Source organism: Cheilinus undulatus, linkage group 3, assembly GCF_018320785.1.
Source record: "Cheilinus undulatus linkage group 3, ASM1832078v1, whole genome shotgun sequence".
Classification (NCBI taxonomy): domain Eukaryota; kingdom Metazoa; phylum Chordata; class Actinopteri; order Labriformes; family Labridae; genus Cheilinus; species Cheilinus undulatus.
In genome coordinates this window covers 26,842,299-26,867,027 of record NC_054867.1, presented here as the reverse complement: position 1 = coordinate 26,867,027, position 24,729 = coordinate 26,842,299, and the positions used below count along the sequence as shown (strand labels likewise).

At 37.6% G+C, this 24,729-nt stretch overlaps 1 protein-coding gene across 2 annotated transcripts in view; it reads left to right on the top strand.

The window, feature by feature from the left end:
* Window positions 1–24,729, top strand: part of LOC121506814 (retinoic acid receptor gamma-A-like) — a 73,134-nt gene that overhangs the window by 24,377 nt on the left and 24,028 nt on the right. For both annotated transcript variants that reach the window (XM_041782717.1, XM_041782719.1), the window contains one exon: window positions 16,187–16,574. In XM_041782717.1, the coding sequence (XP_041638651.1) occupies window positions 16,187–16,574 (388 nt within the window). The remainder of the gene's footprint in view (window positions 1–16,186; window positions 16,575–24,729) is intronic.

Below are 24,729 nucleotides of genomic sequence, written 5' to 3'. Positions count from 1 at the left end.
CCCGCTACGTTATACCTGGCCGGCGCTTATAGCCTTACCTGAACTGCAAAACTTTGTTTCCAGTCACGTAGAGAAGAAGCTCCTTGTTAAAGCTAAACATTTTAGCTTAGCCACGGATATATGGACATCAAGAGTCCATCCTGTTAGCATATTAAGCCTCACTGCCTCAGTGGATATGAGGATTAACTCTTTAAAAGCCTGTCCTGCCCTCGCAGGTGTGGTCACTCGGCAGCTGTAGTTGCAGCCGCTTTTGATAACATGCTTTGGTTATGGAAAATAGAGAAAAAGAACGCGCTCCGCTTTTCTTAGGTATATGTAGGGGGGGCTTCAAGGAAAAATGGTTGGGAAACACTGTTCTAGATAACTGCACAGTTTAGTTCTGTTTTCCAGAGCTCAAACTGATTGTTTCTTTTTCCCCTGCAAATATACCACCCTAGATATAAGAATTTATAAAAGGCAGGGATCTATATTTAAACCATAGCTCAGTTACAGTCCTTGTTGCATTATTCGTTCATAGACCAACTAATACATCTTCTGATCCTAAAATGTATTTTACTGATGCATTATTCCAGACGTCCAAAGACAGTTTTTCATGTTAAAAGGGTAAAATAGGAAACCTTAAAAAATCACCCAAAGTTGTATCTTTTACATAATTGATTTGTTGTACATAAATAATTCATTTTAATTGTTGAAGTTTTTAATGACATTGTAATATTTAGTCTCTGCCCCTTCAGTCTTTTTCCACATTATTTAATTCTCTCAAAGTTATGCAAAACCTTAAAAGGAATTTTTCCATTGGCCATGTCTATAAACATTTCCTTGTGATCTATGACAAAGTTCCTGATTGAAGATGTAGTAAAGAGTCTGTGTTTGAAAGTGAGGTTAAGGATTAGTTCAACATTTTTGGCAAATAAGTTCATTGCTTTTTGAGAGTCAGATGACAAATTGATGTCACTGTAAAGAAACTAGTAAAGCTTAAAATTCAAACTTCTGATACAGCTATGTTTAAAGATAAAAATATTACACTTTGGCTAAAGCTAATAAAAATCATACCAATATTTTGTGATGTATTTTCTTTGTATATGCAATTATACCCTGATCAGAGGAAAAGAATTACTGTATTTACCAGGGGTCTACTAATTATCAGCCAGGCGGATTTTTTATGCCAGTATTTAGCTGATTATCGGTATTGGTGCTTTATTTTACCAATAATCTATAAAATAAATTAATCAGAAAGTGCCCTACTTTGGTTCTACTGCAAGGTGCGTCTTCCCCTCTGACTTAATTGCCATTCTCCAAGATCTCACCAAATGTCAGGCATGCAACAGTCGCATTGACTAGATGTCACATGAGTAGTTGCTATCAACACTTAGGCCTGGGTACCACTGACGCAATGGCAACTGTATTTTTCTGACATTTCTAATGCTGATAGAGGTAGGACTAAGTTGTTTTTTGTCCTTCATTTTTTGGATTGTGCAATTCTTCTTTTGCCACATTAAGTACATTTTGTAAATCTTACTACTAAAATTGGCAGTGTGTCTGTGTGTGAGTCTGTCTTGTTTCCATTGCTCCAATCGTCATTGATACCTCTCAGAAGATGTCTAGGGTGTACTGGTTTGAGGCTGGTGCCATGAAACATTAGAAATTAGGCACAGGTTTTCATAAAATCCCAAAATGTTGCACTGCGTCATCATTCAGGGACTTCTGCTGCTCCATTTACCTCTGAGGTCTGTGGCAGACCTGGCAGTTGAACATGTTCCATCTGTGAAACTTTTATATTAATGCCCTATCAATATTTTAATTACTTTAAGATATACAGAGGAAAAAAACTGTCATGCCTTGAATGTTTGCCCAGTCTCTCCTTCTGTTTTTACAGATTATATGCACAGTTAAGAAATATTATGGGTTTTAATGCCCAATAGTCCAGCACTAACAATTTAGTCTTGTTTTTCGTATTCTTGATGAAAATTAAACTTACTATTAATCAGGGTTTTAATCACCAAATAACTATTTTAAGCTAGTCATAAATACATAACAGTACCTAATATCGGTTATCAGTCTCATGAGTTATGAATAATCTGTACTGGTGTCGGCCTTGAAAATCCAGTATCAGTCGACTCCTAGTATTAACCAAAATACAGAATAAATGTTTAGACAGTTATTTTAACAGACAGATTAACAACTTCTTCTTTCTCAAACCTAAATCTGGGGATGTCAAGATACCTCCAATTTAATTGATACAAATATGAATAATTTAGATTAATCAGGAGAAAACATCTTCATAGATCTCTGTTAACCAGCAGAAGGTTAGTTTTTTTAAATATTTTTTTGTATACAGTAGTTGAAAATGCGATTTCAAACACAATGTTTTTATAAGATATACAGTGCCTAACAAATTTATTATACCACCCTAACCCTAAACAAAGTAAGGTTTATGCCACAGCTGCCCTAAATTAACAGCATTGGTAATTACCAAAATCATTTTTATGTTTCTGCAATGGTTAATACACCAATATGTAGAAGCTCTATAACTGAAATATTTTTAATGCTAAAATATAGCCTAATTATTATTGTTATCCATGAATTTTCATATTTACTGATTTACAAAAAAATCTGAAAAAATAGTAACGCACATTATTATTTCTTGATTAATATGTCAAATTATAGTTATAGTTCATTCCTGAACAGAAAAATGAGATTTAGTGGTTAAATGTTATGCTTGATTAATTTCTGACTTCTCGGAGAAGCCCAGTGAGCTGGCTCAAATGTGGGTGAATTCAGTTTGAAATCCCTCATTCCTGTTCAAAATGGTAAAACGTGGAGAGCTCACTGAAAATGAAAGAGTCCGGATTAAAGCACTTCATGATGCTGGATGGTCTTTGAGACAAATATGACAGGTGGTCTAATAAATTTGTTAAGCACTGTAGGTGACACTTTTTATAAAAGAAAAAGTATACATTGCTTGAACAGTAACTTCAGCCTGTAACAGTAATTAATCAACAACATTATTTTGTAAGTTTGTCAGAGAATTTAAATAAAATAACCATGTTTCCTCTTAAACTGACTTTGGTCTTATTTCTTTATTAGAATAAGAAAATAGTAGAAAATTGTGAATTGTGCAGCATTGCATTATTCATGTGCATTTTGAATGAGATCACATGTATTCTTACAATACATCCCTTCTTTAAACTGTTTTTTTTTCTTACTTATTGAATGATTTCATGTAAATGAAGGCTGGCAATCATTCTGAAGGATGTTTCTGAGAAATAATTTTTGGAAAATAGATATCAAATGTTGTTTAAAGGCCTAGTATATACATCAGTGTGTACATTATTGACAGGCTAACGACATAATGGCTTGCTTAAACTGAAACTATGTGTTTGCCACAGCCAGAAACATTTTGCGGTCATATGATGGCTGTCAGACACTGAGGGGTTTTCAGCCCAGCAATAATTTTATTCCTCCAAACACATTTTTTCATGTCAGTTTGACATAAAATATAGTACAGTACCGTCATTTGTTGGAAAATCTAATTATGTTGTTTGTGTGTGATGGTGCATGTGTTTTTTGTCAGGGTTTTTTGTGTGTGTGTATTTTCTCCACTGTGTGTTCAGAACAGCTCATCTTTGGCTCCGATCTCTCAGAAAAAGTCAGATTTGATTGTGGGTTTTATGGTTTGCTGCTAATTGTCCCGGCTGAAGGCATGTTTTTCCTTGCATCTGGCAGTTTTTTGGGGAGTTTTTCGCCTTCTTTTCCACTCTTTGAGTTTACTTTATACACAGAAAGTTTGGGTTTGAAACACAGAGATTCTATTTAAGTCATGCTCCATTTTTTCTTCCAGTTATCTCGCTTTTATGCCTCCATAGATACACCCACAAGCTGAACAAAACTAAACTCTCTTCTGCCATGCAAGTAAACACTGACTGTGTAAGACTCTGTTCAACATTACACTGTCAAAAGCTATTTGATATGAAATAAAACTCAAAAAACCTCTTTCACCTACCAAAGACCATATAACAGTTAATGAAACTAAAAAAGAGTGAATGCCAAGCTAGTACTGTACCATTTTTCCATCAATAATCACCTGTTTTTTTTTTCCAGCTGAGTCACATAGCTTTTTGAGTAAACCCACACATCGGATGTTTGGGAGCAGAACAATGATTAAATAGTAGAGAATGTTTGAAACAAGAAAGAATCCTTTTTTTCTTTCTACTTAGTGGCGGGGAGAAAAGGTGCAGAGAGTTAAAAGGATCAGATTTCCATTTTTTCAGTACAAAGGATCAAAGTGTGTTTATCATTAGAACATTTTTACACACTCACTGGGGTCCAAATCAATAGAAAAAAATGATCATAAAACCATGTAATCCATCAGCTCTTCTAACAGTGAGGAGTAATCAACCACATGATTAAACAGAACAAAGGACTTCATTATGTGATGTGGAGCATTTCTACCCTTTGGTTGGACTCCTTTAACTGATGCTGTTTCAGTAAAATGGAAAATGTTGAGCTTTTTTGACATTTCATTTATTCCATGTTCTCTTTACCTGATAGTTTCTGACTAAAAAGCAAAGACTTAGCAGTTTTACCCACCAGATTTTAATAATGATTTGCTATTAGAAACATTCTGCTAACACTTGGAGACCCAAAGGCTGTGGGTTTTATTTATGAAAAACTAATAAAATACAGCAATTAGACGATTGTTTGTTATGTTGGACTTCCTCCGCAGAGGATAACAAAATGTTGATATGGATCCAAATATGATACTATTACTGCAAAATATTAAACAGACTGTTTTGGACTAAGGCAAATACGAAACAGCATTGTTATTGCAGGAAGCATGTTATGTTTTAAACATAAACATAGTTCATGCTGTCACAGAATCAAGTTCCAGATAACCTGCTGGCTACAAAGCAGAAATGTGAAGCCACAGAAATGAACAACAACATCTGGATATCACAAACATGTTTAGCCCAAAGTATGGACATTAAAATGATCTCATTTACATCAATCAGTTTGTCTTGTTGGTTTTGTTTTGTTCATGCAAAGATTGTCAGAGTTTTAAACTTCAAATGATACCAGTAAAAATCAAACGGTATTGACAATACAAATATCCAGACATGTCTTATTGTAAATAATCAAAAATTACAACCAACTACTGCACATTGTCTATGGGTGCACTCACACTAGAGGACTGCTTTCCTTTTAATGGCCAGAAATGGGACAAATGGCTTGTTAGCCAGGCATAAGTATGGATACTTCTCTCTGGTTTCTGAGTCAGCACAGTAGAGAAATACACAGACAACATCACAGTGACCTTGCTAACTTTGGGACTTATTTTGAGTTGATATGGTCAATCACAGCCCTCTTAACACTCCCCATAGTTAAAAATAATTGTCAAGAGAAAGAGTCGTAATGATTATACACCATGTTGAATCTGTGCTTGAGCAAATGTATTGTGCCAGTCCTCACCTTCTCCATGAGTGCCAGGGCCAGGTAGGTCTATAATGCTTGAGCCCAGTACAGAGCACTTACCCAAGTCAGACAACCTGGATGTTGGGGTTTAGACATGCTTGGAACTGACTATTGTCAGTGGACACAAAATTGCACAAATACATTTTCAACATAAGGCACTGAAATGCAGAGCTGGATAACATACCGGACTATTGTACTCAAGTCAAAGTATAGTAATTCTTGTTAAAATTGACTTAAATAACAGTAATGGTCTATGAATCCACTCAAGTAAAAGAAAAATGTATTTATTTTAAAGACCCTTGTAAAGTGAAATCCAAAATGTGTGTCTTAACACACTAAATATGTTGGAATAAGGTTGCTGTAAACATGCGTAAACACTGAGATCTACATGTGACTGAATTCTGGATCTAGACCGTTAGAAAGTTTTTCCCCTCTTTCCTAGCTGGCTTTAATTTGGGTGGGGCCAATATGTGGACTAGTGATTTCACCAGCCCACAGTAGTGAATGACCCCGCCCCCCCCAACACTACAATATAAAATCACAGATCAGTTCATCTCAGTACAGTCTGTTGTTAGCTGATGCCACTGCCTTTATTGAAAGTTAACAGTCAGTTAAATGCTGTTTGATGATGATTTTTGAAGCTTGATTTTATAAACCTAGAGATGTTTTATTTGACTGAAATTTGACCTGGGCTTCATAGCACAGTGGCCTACCATACAACAAACCTAAACACAGATTTATTTTCACTTTACAAGGTCTTTAAAGTTTACTTGAAGCACAGAGTATTGATTAGCTACTGATGAGTTGTACAATGAAATACAATCATTCCTTTTTGATAAGTACAGTAAGAAAAAAGATCTCCAAACAGGTTGTTCAGGTAAAGTCACGCCTCTAATAAAGTTAAATACACAGAAAAAATAACACTGTTAATGAAACATATAGGGAGTTAATTTTAACACTCTAAAAGTGTCTACATTAGTGAAATAAAACTAAACTACACTTTTTAAAGTGTTAAATATTTTACAATATAAAAGAGCTGCAGTAACTATTGAAGACTGGCAAGAACAAAACAGAGTCAACCTCATAGCAAGGCAATGCTAACTGATGAAGAATTTGCTCCATGTGTCCTTTAGGAACATCCTAAGTCACAGACATGAGCTGTGAGCTCAGTTGCTAACTTCACTCATGGTGCAAATGTGTTTTACATATAAAAAACACAATCCATCAGGCACATGGCCAAAAGAACCTCAGCAGTGATCACTGTACAACAGGAAATATCCAAACACAACCAAACACATATAGTACTGTTTTTGCTGTGTACAGCAGCTATTTTGGGATCTGATGTGGAATCGTTCTCGCTCTATGTGCTCCTGTGTAGTCAATAGAAGTGGAAAAAGTGCAAAAAGTATTGGTCTCAAGTGAAAATGCAGTTAATCTGGTTAAAATTACTGAAGTAGAAGTAAACTGCTGATTTCAAAATGAACTTGAAAAAGTACCCAAAAAAGTGTAAATGTAATCAGTTACTTTTTACCTCTGCTGAAATATTTGGCAATGCGTTTGTGCAATTTAGACATTACCAGCTCCTTTGTTCTTTGCTTTGCACCCACTTGTGAGTTTGAGTCCATTATCACTGCTCTCCTTCTCACTTTGAGTTGAAAACGATCCAAAGTTTGTTCAAACACTTTCTATAACTGGTACTACAATACTTTTGCTTTCAGAAGTATTGTAGTGTCAAAAGTTTTGACATCCTCAGCACATACTTCTAACATGTTATCAGCTTTACTTCCAGATTCAGTTTGAAACAGATGACAATGAACATAACACAGAAAGCATTATTGGAGCTATTTTTTCTTCACAACGAGGGTTCCCTCTTGAATATCTGTCTGATGTAGTGTGATGTAGAGCAATAAATCTGATGTCACTGCTGTGTTACCGTTGGTCACTTATTTGTGGAATCCTTAAAGTTACATTATTCATGTGCTTAGTGAAAAGGTGCAAATTACTCTAAAGTTTAATTTTCTACACTCCTTTTCTTAAAATATTGTATGTCCACTAACAGAAGCTGAAGGACTCCAGTGTCATATCATTTCTTTGCACTTAAAGAAGACTAATTATACCTTACACTGAAGATTAACTTAAGTTCTCCAGTTATCTGTTTTCCTGAAAGTGCTTCACCACATTGTCACCACACCAGCAAGACATATTTTATCCACCTTATTCCTTGGGCCGCTACTGTAAATCTAAATATGGGCGAGACTTCTGGCGCTAAGGCCGAAGTACATAAATACATGTATTTTAATACAGCAGCTAACGATAGATGCTAACTACGAACGACAGTTGTTTGATAGGAATTCACCACGAATTTGTAAATATGAATATATTTTTGTAATCACATGTTCACATTGTTTGTTTTGTAAGCTGTAAGTAAGTAAATCAGGTGGATACCACATTATTCCTGGGGAGTCTACTGTAGTGAATGTGGGTGGAACTTCTCATACAATAATACCAAAACGTGATTCTTCCAAGGATTTACTAAAGTGATTCAGCGTGGAGGAATAAGGTTTTCAGCAACCCCACAAACTAGAAATGTTATCTGAAGGTGATGTCCAAACTCAGTTAACAAAACGTGATCCTCTATTACTATACTGATACGAAGCTAATAAAGTTAGCTAAATATGCTTGTCTAGTTTATCTGAGGTAATGTCGTCACTTTGTTCTCTTTAGAAGAGGGTGGAGAAATAATAACATTGTGCCATTTGAGGTGAAGCAGTCAAAAGTTACATATTTTAATGTCCAAATTGCTCCAATAATCACGTTTCAGGGCCCACAACCTGCAAAAATGCTACACCTCCAAGGGTGTCAGTTTTTTGAAGACAGAGTTAATTCTGTTGACTAAAGTATGACAAAAAATGTTTGACTGCCTTTTTTCTAAGAGGAAGATGAGACTAAGAGTATCTAAAAAAGATATTAAAAAATATGATAAAATTAAGTTTAGTTTTCATCAAAGAGGCTAAAATGAGACTCAAATGTTGGTCCTAGACTGTGTTGGATGTTCAAATGTATAATTCCGTGCTTTGTGTAAAATCTGTCAAAACACGGGCAGACATGAAGTGAGAGATCAATTATGGTACGTCAATATTTGCTTCAGTATATTTTTAAGTAATTAAAGTATTGATGATGCATAATGAGTGTTTTTCATTTCATTACATTTTACATTATGGCTAATTAAAATATTAGAAAGTTGTTGTCTTGACTAAAAATAAATTGACTAAAAAGTTGACTAAAAATTCACTTTTTGTAACCTAGCAACAGGGAACGCTGGTGAGAAGTGCTCTGAAAAGAAGGTTATAAAAAAGATGGCTATGGACAAAGGCCCTCAAATGTAAGGAATTTTTATCGACTAAAACTGGACTAAAATGTTTTGGAGCAGCTTAAATGAACTCTATTTGCTGATGATCACATTCTGTTTTACTTACATTTATGTTCCAATGTTCCAACGTTTAATAGAAACAGAGTTGTAACAGAATTCACATCATAAAGTTGTGGTTAACTTTTTTTTGCTGTGAAAGACAGAGAGCCAGGGCATGTGATTTTAATAGTTTAATTTTCTAAAAATGGTTTCTTTGAACAACACTGATGCCCTTTCATGAACTGCAGTTGCCAGCACTCCATGGTTGATAGCTAGCATCTTGGGCAACGGCTCAGGCAGAGACTTCAAAGAGACTGAACATAAATGTTACACACTACTGTGCTAGAAGAGTCATATTTTGTCCAAATACATAAATAAGAACTATGAACAAGATTTCCTGGTAAATTTGCTGCAAAGCTTTCCAACCAGAATATCAATGTTTATGTTTGACCCTATAGTTTACCCAAATGTTGATCGCTTGTATGTTTTTCCAGAGATTTTATAGAAAGAATATCCTGTTGGGGCGCAGATGGCCCCAAGGTACTACCTAAGGTACTAAGGTACTACCCATGTATGCGGGCAGCCTGGGTTCGAATCCAGCCTGAGGCCCTTTGCTGCATTTCTCTCCCCACTCTCTCTCCCGTTTCCAACTCTATTCACTGTCCTCCTGTGTGGAATAAAGGCACAAAAAGCCCAAAAATAAGTATTAAAAAAAGAATACCCTGTTGGACTTTGTGTTGTCTTGGGTATTTGCTAATATTGTTTAATTGACGTGTATGAGAGCGGTAGCGACACAAAGTACTCTGAGTATATAAACATCAAACCCTTTTTCCATCTTTACAGGTACAATTTATGAGCTCTAATGAAATCATAACTATTCGCATGTTGTCAGATGATTGAAACAAACATTTATCTGTTAAAGATGGCTGTTGTGAGTACAGCTCTGTTACCACAGGAGGGGACAGAGCTGAGTCTCAGCAGGATAACACACTATTTGTCCCATTCCTGACAAGCTCTAGGCTGTGACATTTCTATACCAAAATGAAATGAAATGGAAAGCGGTTTTGGTTTTGCTCATGTATTTCATTATGAACAGAGATCCTTAAAAAAACAACCTGCGGTGATTTTTTAAAGTGCTGCTTACATGCAGAGCTGAAATGATGGCAGTGTCACCTTTCACGCATGATTGTTGCCCACAGTTTGCAAGTCCTGCAGGGCTGTTTCAAGCTCATGCAGGGTTTGCCAGTACACCGTTTGTTTTGATTTGTTTTAGATGCCAAAGTATGCAAAAAAGCAGTGATTAAATGCAGCTTTGCACGTTGATGGTTTGGGCTCCTTTAGATACTTGTTTGGACTCAGTTTGGTTTGCATGAAAACTGTATTTTTTAGAATTAATTAGGTTTTTGCTGACTTAGTCTTAGTAATGACCTTATATTTATATGTGTTTTGGTTCATAACTGTAACCTCAAGTTGATATGAGTTGGAAAAACCATAAAGTTGGGTCGCATTTACACCCAGGATAACCAGGACCAGATGACTCCCCTAATAGGGGCTTAAAACATGTTACTGAAAAAAATTGTTTTTGTCATTTCATCTGTTTACAGCTAAACCATGTTTACAACTGTTGCAACAATGCTCCAAACACAATGACGTAGCTCCCAGGAGTGTCGTTCGATGGAAGTTAATTGAAAAATAGCAAAGTTGACAGAATGCAGCAGCTTGTTGGAAGAGACAGATGCGTGGAAAGCCCCGTCGTTTTTGCACCAAAGCTGTTTTTAATCCCCATAGTCTGGGAAAAGTGAGCATCGGTTGTGTGTGTCGTGTGTTTTGCGTGTGTTGTGGTGTGTTTGGTTGTCAGCAGGACCAGAACCGGGTGACCCAGTCTGACCTCACCCTGCCAGGTCCCATAAAAGCAGCATTGAGGCCTGGAGGCCCGGAGACACAGCACTGCTTTTGTTGCCCTACCCAAGGTGTATTCCCCTGGAGGGAGAGTGAGGAGGGAGTGGGGGTGCAGCCAGGGGGAGGGGGGTGTTACTCATTAGAGAGAAAGAAACCATTCCTCAGCCTGGGCGCACATTATTTCATAGTTTATTAGTGGAAATAAAACGTTTCTCTATTTTTTATGTGTTTTCTGCAACCATTTTACCCAGGTTTTTTTCTCTCTCTCTCCTCCCATGCTGCTTTACGACGGTCCGCTCTTTCTCTTATTAATCCAGTTTCCAGTATGGCTCTAATTAATAGGACTCTGTTCACTTCTTACACATGGCCTGCCAGATGCTTGAAACTCCTTCACTGGTGCTCCCCCTCCTTCTCTTTTCCTCTCTTACCCTCCGTCCTTTTTCCATCTTTTTTCAGCTTTCAACACTTTATTTTTTCTCCATCCTGATCCTTTTATACATCTGGCTTTCATACTCCTCATTTCAGTCTTTGCATTGGATTGGTTAAAGAGTCAACGGCTTGAAAGCTGCGTCTGTGGAAGGATCCTCTGTCCTATATTTACTCCTTCATTCTTCAAGGTCAATTGCAGCCTTCAATGGGGCTTCAGCATGTGTGAACGCAGTGTTTTCCACTGATTGCTCGCCCATGAACATGATTAAAGTCACAGAACATCTGTGTATGTTCTCTTCTGCAACCCTACATGTCTGTGCTTGTGTGTGTCTGTGTTCTCATTTTAGAGAGGCATGTGTATGCATATGTTTTGCAAAATGTGACCATTCCACGCCACGTATGTAATCACTTTTGTAATCACTGCAGACTTTGTCCAACATGTGTTTGACAGTCTTTGATCGTCAAACACAAAAGTTCTTTGTGAAAAATAGTTGCAGGGACTCTCCCCGACTAGCCCTCGCAGTGAAGAAAAACCGCAGTGGAGCCAAGCAGCTCCAGAAAAAATGTCAATATCGGAAATATGACTTTAAAAACAACACTCACTGCGCTGACTGTGTAGTATGCGCTGTATGAGCATGTGTGTGGGGGAAGAAATAGCTGCTTTTACAACAAAATGATGTGGGAGATTTTGACTCTAACAATAGCAGCACACAGGCCCAATGACGATTTCAGTTTTTTGAACTTTCACTGTGGATCAGTCACGGTACACTAAGCGATAGAAACGTCACTGAATATAATGTGTAAATAATACAACAACACCATAAAGTACAAATACGAAGTTCACATACCACTCTTCTGATACTGTTTTAAACAAAAAGTGGATTTTAACTAGCATGCAGGTAGGATTTATTGTACTGCCTTGATAGTTTTAACACATGCCTCATAAACTGCAAGTTTAGGGTGTTTTTATAGTAAAATATAGAAGGCTCCGATATCTATGGTACTAAATGTACATCATTAATTCCACCAAGAGTATGAAAACCAACTTTTATCTCCTCAGGAAGTCAAGAGATGTTTTATCTTTTGACTTCCTGATGAGATCTTGATCTTGAAATGTGTAAAATTAGTTTTTAAGGTCCACATGACTGGGCTGGGGAAATTGCCAGATGTTTTAAAAGAGACTTATTCTTGTTTCTTAATGACTTAGTGTGCCTCAGTCCAAAAAGCAACACAAACATTTTATTTGTGTCTAGAAAGTGGTTCTTTCTGCATTTTTTTCTTTTAAGTTTTGACCCAAACTGTAGTGATTTAGCTTGAAATGTGCTGATTTATCCATCCATTTTCTACACTGCTGGTCCCAGTTTGGGTCGCAGGGGCTGGAGCCCTAACGTCATTGGGTGAGAGGCGGGGTACACCTTGGACTAGGCTGCTACTCTGAGTCATACTGTTTTAAAATACTTTTCATGTTGATATTTACTCAGCACTTATTAGATAAATGGTTGTAAAAACTTGTTTGGAACTACTTTGCAGTAAAAAAATATTCCCTTTTGAAAGTCAAAGGATAGCCTTGGCCTAACTCCCACAGGACTCCAAATATAAAGGTTTATTTAGAAAAATGTACCTTTGGGGCGCCGGTAGGTGGGCTGTAACATTGACACTCCCTGTGTACAGAGGTTGTTGTCCTCGAGACCAGTGGCCTAGGTTTAATCAAGCCTGTGGCTCCTTGCCTGCATGTCATTTCTCATTCTCTCTCCTCAGTTTCTGGCTATGTCCAGTGTTCTGTCTCCCACGGTTATCCCTCTATAGCATCAATTTTTCTTAATCAACCCACAGTAAATGTCGAGGAACTGTGGGGACCAGCTTCAGTGATTTTGAAAGTTAAATGGTGTCACATTCTTGCTTGATTTGAACAGTTTAATAGTTGTTGTTAGGGCAAAAATTAACTGGAGACGATGTTATCATCCTGTACTTTTACATTTTAAACCACATCTCAAGCTTTAAATAAACGGAGTTGGAGAAAACACAGTTTAGCTTTACACAAAGCTATCATTGTTAGGTTGGTATTTAAAAAACACAACTTTGCCATCAGCTGTGAGAAACTAGCTGCTTATCTTAAATACTATGTGGTTCTTTAGTGCAGAGATATAATTAAGAGAGTGTGAACTAAGCTCTTAATGACTTTGTCAGTGTAGTGTTGGCAATAAACAATATCTTAGTAAATCCATCTGTTTTTGGTATATTGAGAATTTTGGTGACATTGGGTTGTTGTTTTTCAGCACATTTTAAAAAATGTTCTGTTGGTGTGGTGACAATGTGGTGAAGCATTTTCAGGAAAACAGATGACTGGAGTGGTTAATGTAATCTTCACTGTTGAATATAATTAGTCTTCTTTAAGTGCTGAGAAATGTGTGGTGACTGAAAACCCTCAAAAAAGAGCCCTGCCATGTTCATGTTGATTCAGTGAAATGGTTTAAGTTTGTCTACACATTCTTAACTCTACATTTATCTCTTCTCCTTCCAGCTTATTGTTCACCTTTGTGCATTTGTGCGCTTATGCCATTATACCACTGCACACAACCCCTTCCACCTGCTCCTTTTCTTTTTCCTCTTGATGTTTGTGTTTGCTTGGGGTTTTTTTTTCATGTAAATATTTTCTTTATTCAAATTACTTTAATTCAAACTGGAGTTAAATTATATATTTTTTATATTTACTTAAGTATTATTTTGTTAGTTATCTAAAAACCATACAGATACAGCAGTGAGGACAAAAATGAAAAGTCAAATATATGCAAAAGATACTGAAACTGAAATAGCAAACTAAGTTGTTAATGCATTCTTTGCAGACGACGTCACATAGCAGTGGAGAACACCCACGGGTGGGGGCAAGAAGTGATTTCTTCCATATAGAGAAACGCTACCAAAAGACCATATTTTGAGACGTTTATTATTATGTCAAGCATTCAAAGTGTGAAAATAAGATATTTTTAATTCTTAAACTACTTTTGTGCTCTGAAAGTGGTGAAATATTTAGGCAAAAAACTGTTTAGAAAGTGGAGAAATCAAAAAAGCTTCCATCCAAAACCTGGACAAATGGTGCCACACAACTCAACGCATATGGTTGGTTCATTATAGTTTTATTAAACTGATTTTACCTGTGTATCTTTAGCTGATGACGATCCATTCTTGTACGTTGTGACAGAAAATTCATCTCTTTAAAGAGATCCAGATCATTTAGCTCAGCTCAATAGAGCTGGTTGTTTGGCTTCAGAATGGCTCTTCATTTGGTAACAGTTTGAATATTAATATGTGGATTAAATAATGACAAAGGATGGAGGAAAGGAAACTGGCACTCAAACAAGAGCTAGCTACTATGGCTAGCATTAAAAAGCCTTTTTGTAGAACAGGCCCATTTGTGAATGGCACATCATTACTCGATCTCTCACTCCACAAGGTTTATTGAGCTGATAGCACATCAATGTTTCAACAAAAGTGTATCTGTTAAAAAAATAGTGATTTTTTTGTATCTTAAAGGGGCGCTGCTAGTCTTTTAGCTCAGTGTAAGACTCCAGAGTCTTGTTTCCTTTCATCTGGTGAGAAGAAGCTAGAAGGTCCGTAGGACTGAGTCATTTGTGATATTGATCACCCTCACACCAGGTAAATCAGTTAAACTGTGGTAAAAATCACTTTTTAGTACCTAGTGTATGTAGATATTTTAATAACTGCAGCATAGAGCTCCATTTAGAACTATAAAGTACTAATTTTTATTGTTCCTCATTAATTTCTGGCTGTCCCCCACTTCCCGATCCCCAATGGACGTTCGAGATTATGTAATTGTACAAACCTATTCCTGCTTAGAAATATGTCTGTGGGTCATTAACAGTAACTGGGACACCAGTTATTGATTTTTTTTTTTTTTTTTTTTTTGCCTCGTTTGTTTGTTTTTACAGCTCTCAAAACCAGTGTTACAAAGGGTTTTATATGGCATAAAAACCTCACACTGAATGAAGAAAAATAAAGGGACAAAAACAAGAAGACATACTGAATAAAAGACAAACACTTGAAAAGTTACTGAATAAAAGAGGAGCAGCTTAAATATGATTTAATTAAAGAATAAGATTTAAAAACTTAAAACAGGTGTTAAATAAAAGAAACGACAAATAATGAAACAAGGCGACCTGGACTCCATAATATTTCTAGAAAGCAGAGATCAGGTTATACTTTAGCTGTGTTTTTTCACTTATTTAAAGTCTCTATGTTTTAATATTGACTCTGTTTCTAGCTGTATCTATGTATTAACCTTTGTAGTTTGTAACAACACTCTCATCATGTTTCTCACTCATGCTGAGTGTTTGATCCCTTTGCTGAAGCAGACCAAAAACAACAACTCATTCTTTGGCAGAGCTGTATTTAATCACAAAGGGTTAAGCTCCTCCGAGTCATGAAATCACTGAATGGGTTGAGTGGATCATACAGAAACTAGAGACAAGTTGACTGCCCTCATTTAACATGCAGACACAGTGCCAGGTAAAGCATTGTAATTATATACAGCCCACAGTGGTGTGTGCAGCGTGTTCCCACACAGGAACGTCTGGTTTGCAGTGGGGGGTACAGAGAGAATGAGTGGACTGTGTGTGTGTAGCTGTAAAGGGTTAATTGTGCCCATGTTGTGGCTGGCTGTTCTCTGGCAGGCTGGCAGAGGGAACAGAAAGCTCTCTATAATAGAGTTCTGTTTCAAATCATACAACACCCGCTGAAATCATGGCAACACTTTGCTTTTAACTTTTTAGATGTTTTTCACCACATTATCTCTTTCCGTTCTTTATTTTTCTAGGTTTTTTTTTAAGTCTGCCTTTGAGTTGTCAGGCTTATTTTAGTTACAGAAAGACACTGGCTGATGTTCTGTCATGATTTTAGGTCATTTTGATTTCTAGGCTAAAATAAGTGTCTAACAGTTCTTTCCTTTCTTCTTTTCCACAGAGCCTGGACCTGATCAGGCTTTGGTACCACTCCTCCTCCCTCCTCATCATCATTCTCCTTGCCTCTCTGCAGCCTGACATCAGAGGAGTTAGCAGCTGGGAGGGGCTGGATGGCACTGTCCCTTTTCGGACTCTCTGTAGGCTCCTGAAAAAGACAGAGAAGGAAGAGGAGACCAGAGTCAGAGAGAAGTCCCTTAAAACACCCGCAGCACTTTTCAAGATGGCGACCAACAGGGAGCACCAAGTCCAACACATGACCGGCTTCCCCCGTGCCATGTACCCATTCACCTTTAACTCAATGCGGAGTCACTCCCCCTTTGATCTGCTGGCCAGTAGTCACCTATTTGGCCGGTTTGGGGCAGACCTTCCTAAAGAAATGGCTGCATTGTGTAAGTAATACAAAGTATAAAACATGACTTTTCCATCGAACTTTGGAGATCTTTCATACTCCACTAAATAACACTCTCACATCCTGAAAGACTGTCCATTTTAAAGAGTAACTCAACCCCAAAATTTTGACTGAGGTGTACCCGCCCTGGAATTATTATTTTTTTAAGGTCTCTAGAACACCATGGACAGGCAGGGGAGGGGGCGTGGCATGCCCACTCACTTTTTACAACTGTTACCATTAGCCCCAGCATCATACAGTCACTGCTGCCTGTGTGTATTTGATTATTAGTTATAAGTGATGATACATGGTCCTCTAGAACAATGGTTTTCAAACTTTTTTGCCAAAGGCACACCAAAAAGCAAGCTGACATCTCAAGGCACACCATATTAATGTCCTTGCAAAATAGCCTCTTTAGCATGTGTAGCAAGTAGCAACATGTCCCAGTCCCAACTGCATGCAATGTGAGCCAGCGCCATCTCCAACATCAGTTTGGTTACAGAGTTTCCTTTTGTAGCATCCTGACACTCTGCAAGTGATGCACTGCAGCTCCCTAGGTTTATCCCCAGTCACCCTGTTCCTATTTTTTCTCTGTCGCTCCTATTAAGATGGACAAGTAACAAGGGAAGAGGTTGCACAAAGGATAACAAGACACCAGGAGTGTCCCACCAGAGGATATTCATTTTTTTTTTCCACTTTTCTCACTCCCGAAACTTGTTAGCTTGTTTTACAAAGAGGAGTGTGCTGCATGGATATTCTCCATACCCATTTATAAAGTTTTATGGTCTGACTTGTGCTAACATAGAGATAAAACTATGTGGCTCACAGCTGTTACAGACACCATACCTCCGATTTTCTAAGTAAAAGCATGAGATGTAATCTTTTTACATGTAAATTTACATTTGCATATTTAACAGATAGCAGATTGACAGTGAGCATGCAATGCTATATGATGCAATGCAACATGTAACGCTTACATGCAATAAGGACATTGGCTATAGTCTCTTTAGTTGTTGCATAGTTGTAGTACCTATGTAAAGTTAGACTAATTTTCAAGGCACACCTAGATTTGTCTCAAGGCACACCAGTGTGCCACGGCACACCATTTGAGAACCACTGCTCTAGAGCATTGGTTCCCAACCTGGGGTCCAGAACCCCCTAGGGATGGTGCAAAAGATGTCAGAGGAGGCATTAGGCTTTGTCAAAATTAGATTTGTGTATGTTAAAAAACATTTATTTATTATTTATTTATTTATTTTTATTTATCTTGATTTAAACTCGAAAATCATTGAGGGCAAGCCCTCATTTACAATGACGTTGAGCATAAAAATAATGAAAATGCATATCAAATATATTCACAAGACATAAAGTACATTAGCAAGTTAAAAATACTGTACATCATATCAATCAGAAAAGGTATATTAAAGTCAGGTGACACATGTGCAATCAGAGCACAAGAAATTCAGCAATAATGAATAATATAATGATAAACGCTTATTGATGCTAAAAAACACACATGTAGACCTTTTTTTCTGAAACAATTGCAATCAGTATTGATTTTTGACAGCGATGTATCACGTCTATGCAGGTGGGTCATGGTGGGGGCCTTTTTTCTTAAGGTAGAAGAAGGGAAGGGTGCTTTAAGGAGAAAAGGTTGGGAACCACTTCTCCAGAACTGTCATTCTCAACTGGTCATGTCAGGACCCAGTACCACCTCCTCAGGAGAAATCATGACCCAAATTGAAAAAAGTTCAACCATCCAAATGTATATATGAAGAACTGTTGCAGTTTGAACCCTAAGTAGAACAAAGACAGACCCTAAGACTCTAAGTTCGAGCAGAGACAGAGAGAAACATACAGGAGAAGGCTGCTTGAATTCCAACTTCTTTTTTCAAAATTCTGTAACCAGAGTCAGATTTCTGACTTAAATAACCATATACATTGTGCATATGTTTTCAGATGAAAGAATGGTCTTGGGGTTTATTTACTCTTTTAACATTTCATAGAAACAAAGTAAAAAATAAAAGTTACCTTGTAGGGCATAATGATGAAAATGAAACATTCATTGCCAAACAAGCATAAATGAGACTTGAGAGCAAAGTATTTTTAAAATATTTAATATAATCATGAGTTTTCACTTGTCTGTAGTTCAATCATGAGGTGAAAAATCTTAATTTGACGCCCTTTCACATGACAGGACAGAAGGCCAAATATCTATGTCTCCTATCCTGTTTTTCTGCACAACAGCGGGGACTCTCCACATTTTAGCCTTCAGGGCCAATTAAAGATTTTAATCAGGCTTTAATTCATGCATGCATTGAGTAGAGGAGAAGAAGAAGCGATGTAGTAAACATGGAAGAAGCAGAGAAAAAGAGAATGTTTTTTCCATGTGGTTAACCAGGGCGGATGGCATAAAGGGCAGCCAGGAAAAAAAACAGCAAACATTACATTTCCTCTTGACTAATTTCTTGCTTTCACAAACACTAAAACTAAACAGCCAGGAACATTCATGTCTTCGCGGAAAAGGTACGGTTAAGGGCATATGAATGAGTTTCTCACTGAACTGTGTTGTATGGAGGAGTTTTGAGTCACAGGGGGTGCTGTTGCACTTCACAGTAATCGAGTGAGTAAGACTACAGGAATAAACATGCAGTGACTTACACAGACTGACAACATTTTAATGTAAAGATGAGGTTTTTGCTCTTTTTTCTTTTTACACAATTATCTGAATGTTTATTTGGTTTTATTTAGATTTTTCTCCCTTTTTATGTTCCAAATGTTTTGGAATATCACTCAGACATAACAAGATCCAAACACTTAGATTGACTCCAGGCTTCTTTAACCACTACATTACCCAACATTATGAGCTCCCTGTTTTCATGTTTATCTTTATCATGCAGTTCTTACATTAAGATGTAAATCCCCTGACAGATCCCAAGTCCCACCCTTTTTATGTGTCCCTTTCTTATCCATAGTCTGAAGACTGTGACGTTGTAATCCACCCCTTTATGCAGAAAAATATTTGATGAGTATCTGTAATCCTGTTAGTCTCATTCATGGAGTAGAAGTACCTGCTGAACACTGCTGTCATTCACACTGAGTGTCACAGTGTGCACACACTGATGTGTTCAGTGAGCAGCACTTATCAGTTTATCTTCAGTGTCTTTCAGGAGACTCAGCCCGACATCCAGTCTAGTAGCGCTCAGTGTGTCATTACATCTCTGACATGCTGCCTCTGGGCCTTTAATACAGATAGAGAGATATGTGGGGCCACTGTGTGTCAGTCAGTATAGACATATGACAAAACAGAAAACTGAGAAGCCTTTCAAATAGATTGAAAATGTCTGAGCCACTCACATTTATGTGACAATGCTTGATATATTGTTTGACTGTCCGGTATCACACAAACATTACATTATCAAACTGAAGAAATGTTGTTTTTATGCCTCTGCACAGGTGACAGCTGAGGCAGAATTATATGTATAGCACCTAAAGTTCTGGGTTGTCTGTCTGTCTGATTGTGTCTGTCCAGTTGTCTGTCCAATCTGAACAATGATGAAAAACATTTTTTTCCAGACTTCCAGGCACAAATTTCCACCCTAAATCAAGAATTAACTGACTTTTGGAGGTCAAAGGTCAAGATTGTTTGGCTTCATGCTTACCCTTGCCTGTAAGATTTCTATCAATCACACTGCCACAGAACCCCCCCAGCCCTTCATCTTGATCCCACACTGGACTTTCAATGTCTGGTAATTGTAAACCTCAAGTAGGTATAAATGCCAGATGATAGATAATTAGGTACTTTTAGTTTTCTAAGATTTCAGTTCTTCAGTTTTCTTACAAATAAACACCTGTGATATATGAGAACTGTTTGAGGTGATGAGATTCCTCATCCAAGCATTTTCTTTTTCTAACAAATGTATGTATGTAACTGGTAAAGAAATTAATTTTGAAAGTAAATCGTAAAGGATAAAGAAAAAACTGAGTTGCAAGTGTTTGTTAAGCAGTATCTTGTTTGCACTAAAGTTTTCAAATTGTAAGCTACTTCAGTATTCAAATACTGTGTTTATAAGAGGAGTGTTTCCAGTCAAATCAGCACTATATGGTAATGGCAACACCAACAGTATATGAGGAAGAAAGCAGCTGAAAGTGGCACCCAACCCAGCTGATGTGCTCTGTGGTGTTACATATTCCAGCATGTTATGAGTAGTGAAGTGGCTGCTTGCAATGCATATTAAAATGGGGGAATATTCAATCATGTTGGGTCTCATGCAGCATGTGAAAGTGGCTGCATGCACTTGTGCCAATGCCATCGCTAGTCTTAAGACTTTGAGTTGCCCTGGTGCATCAGCAAAACCAGCTTTTTTAGATGAAAAAAAAAAAACAGTACGGCTCAAACACAGATTTTATGGTAACTGTGCATGGAGATGTACTGAATGCCAGCAGGCAGGCTTAGACTCCTTAGAAAAATAGTAATGTATTCATCATGCTTAGGACATGTTTATCCATCAGTTTGATTTTCTTTAGTTATTCTACTAACTCTGCACACATGCCTTCTGTAAAGTGATAGTTTATTGTGGCGTCAGGCCAACAAGGGTTTTCAGTTCTGATTATTTTCCAGCAGAACCGTTAACTATGCAAATAATGAGGCCATTCTTCAACTGAAGGAGAAGCTACTACAAATGCCTTATATCTCATTAGAGCAAAGTGAACAAAATGATACAAAATTACAGTTGAGGCTTAAGTGGGATTTCCAAATGAATTCAAACCAGGTCCTCATCAGTGCGAGGGGAAGACTGGACTTTGTTCCCTAATGAGATGAAACTCAAAACATCCCTGGACTTGAAATTAGAGGATATGAACATCAAAAGCTCCCTGCTGAGCCTTCAATCATACAACAAGTTCACTGCTTGTTCTAAAGGCACCAGGGAGTAGAGAATTAAAGAGAACACACAAGGAACTTCTTTTGGCTGCAGATTTTTCTGCCTAGAGCTTCCTGGACTCAGTGTAAATACATGATACCATCTCTGGATTTTCTCTGGATTTAGTAAATATTTCTCTCTAAGTGTTTTGGAACAATGCAATTGGCCTTTATTCATGACATTAGGATCAGAATTTCCCGACATCTCAATCCCTTTTAGTTTTGAAAGGATAAGAAATGGATCTGAGTGATCAGGAGGAAAAGATGTGTATTTTTCCACAATGAACACAATGTCCTCTGTGATTTCTGTGCTTGTCACATCTTGTTCTTTGCAATGTTTGGAGAGTGTGTGTGTGATATTAGTAACTTGAACCTAAAGGCGCAGAGTGCTGCTTGTGTGTTGTTCTTTGTGTCTTTCATCGTGGGCACTCTGTTTAAGCACACACAAAAACTCTTCATGCATCCAAACGCACACATTTCCCCTGCCACTCTGTAGGCTGCACATTCCAACACCCATGAATATCACAAACCAGCACTCTCGCGCTTCTTCTCTTCACATTTTTGACTATATTTGTGTGTTCGCTGATGACCATAGAGAGACTTTGTACAAATATCTGCGGCTGAGCTGGAGAAGCTGAAACACACAGACGGAGAGAGAGGCCATTGTTCTGTGTGCATGTCAGACGTGAAGAGCCTGGTTCTGAATTCTTGTAATGTGACTGGCCCCTCTTAGACATTATGCGTGTGAAAGTTACAAAGCTGCAGATTTAAGGGAAGTTAGAGACATAGCTGGGTACTTCTTCACATTGGCCGTGTATTTGTACCCATTAAAGGTGCGGCAGTGTGCTGGAGGCAGGGAGGGTAAATGTCTCAAGGTGTGGAGAGAGCTTAGCAGGCTGATAGTGAGCAATTCTGCTCCCTGCAGTGCACCATTGTGTTGTCTGTGAGAGCTTGTTTGTGTGTGGCTCCTGGCTGTGATGGTGAAATACACGATTTAAAAAAATCCCCTTTGTAAGTCATAAAAGAGAAGGCAGTTATAAACTTCCCAAATGTATAATAGAAGTTAAGGGATGATACAGCAGAGAGGGTGCATTGTATTTTCTTCAAAATAAACAGAGATTGGATAGATTTAGGGGCTTTGTATGAGTCCAAACAAACCAAAACTGAAAAAGTCTAAAGAAAGAGAAAACAGAGATTTTCAACACAAGAGTAGAATGAAACATATGAAGCCACAGGCAGGACTATTTGGGAAGTCCATGTGTGTGTATGTGTCTGTTTAGTGTGTATGGGGGGGGTGTTAGAGCCCCAGTGGGGGTTTCTTCCAGAGTTCATCACTCTTGAACGAGGGAAGGAAAGGGAGGAGGAGGAGGGGGAGGCCGTCTCGTACACAAACTATCTCGACTCAGGGCCAGTGTGGTTGGCCTGCAGCAGAATCACACTTCACTGTGACTGAAAGATCCAGTGAGCTCCAGGAGGGAGCATTACTGAATTCACTTAACTACACTGGAAAAACAAACTGTGTTTCTGCTCGGGCTGAGAACAAATGGAAAGAGAGGAGAATGAGAAAAATAAAACTCTTTAAGACTGACGCAGAGACTGGTGAGCAATTGGAGAGAAAAGAAGCTGATTTTTACTGAAACAGATCAGAGCTCTGCCCTTAAACTTGAGCTGAAAAGCGTCATTATGTCCATCCTAAATTAAGAAAAAAATCAATATTCATCAAAGATCATTGAAAGGATTTTTAGCTGGTTATGAAACTGACTTCGTACTTCCCTCTTTATTTGACCTACAAAAGCAAACCAATCAGAGGGAAAACTGATTATTTATGTGATGGTATAAATTAAGGCTAAAACCAATAACCAGTCAGTGGGGTGGGTGTCAGAAGAAGTGATTATGGTTGCACTGCAGAAAGTACTTTTTTTTACATTTTAGATGTTGAAGATTGTTTGTAAGGGACGCTTTTAACAAAAAGACAAGTTGTAGTACTTTGACATGGCAAAAATCAATGAAAACTTAAAGTTCTAGCTTTGAGTGACTCAATTAGATTGGTGGTAGGAAGTTACTTTATGAAGACCACATATCTTTATATATCAAAATATTTTTATATATGATAAAAAAAATTTATTTGATCCGTATTTAAGATTCCTGTCTTTCTTGGTTATAAATTTTAGGGTTTTTGAGTGTTTCTTCTGTCATCTTATTAATATATTTATGAAGTTTACAAAAAGGCCTATGCTATTAGTTTAATATAGTTGAACAGTGGTTACCAAACTGGAGTCCAGGCACCCCTAGGGGCCAACAAAGATCTCAGGCGGAGTGCAGGAAAAGTGTATGAAGGCCTACATTGGGATTTTGCCAGACTGAGGACTGCTGGTTATATGCTTCTGTGAGGTATACAATATCCATACTGTGAAAGTGATGGGTTAAGCTACATATGGTAATGGGTCGCTGAAACCTCTGATCTTTGTACTCGGTTCACCCTGAAGACCAAGTGTGTTTGTGCCAAATCTGATAAGAATCCCCCAATGCATTTTTGAAACACTGTGCTCACAAGATTTAAGGTCACAGTGACCTTGAACATGCACCTTTAAATCAACAGTTTATACTTGGGTCAGAGTGGACATTTGGGCAAAGTTTGAAGAATATCCATTGAAGTGTTCTTGAGATATTAACAAGCAAAGGATGAAGATGAGGCCCAGTGGTCTTGACCTTGGGCTGATGGTGTTCCTAGGTGAACAATTTCCTGTCTGATTAAATGCAAATTGTAACTGCATTCAGCCAACTAATCTAAAGTTAAGTAAATACATCCTGTAAACCAACTTTACAATGTGACATTGCAAATTCAGTTGACATAATTGGCCAATACAAGCAGGTCTAGCACCGCCAGCTTTTTATCCTCTTTGCAGGTTAATGTTCACTTTCCTTTGCTGAATGTAGTCACTCACCGCTTCAGTTATCTGAAACGTGGTCTTTGTTAGAACGGAAATGCACGCTAAAACTTTCAAAATAAAATCGAGCTAAACTTCTGTTTAGGGTTAAGGTAACAATTAGGGTACCAAAGTTAAAAAGTCAAAAACCTAACATGTAACCTGATTATAAAACGTTTGATAAAGTCAACTAAACAATGCTTAGAGGAAAAAGCTTGTCCTCCATGAAAACATTCTAACATAGCTTACATAGCTCTGTTAACCATGTAAGCTACATAGATAACATAGCTACATAGCTAACATGGCTG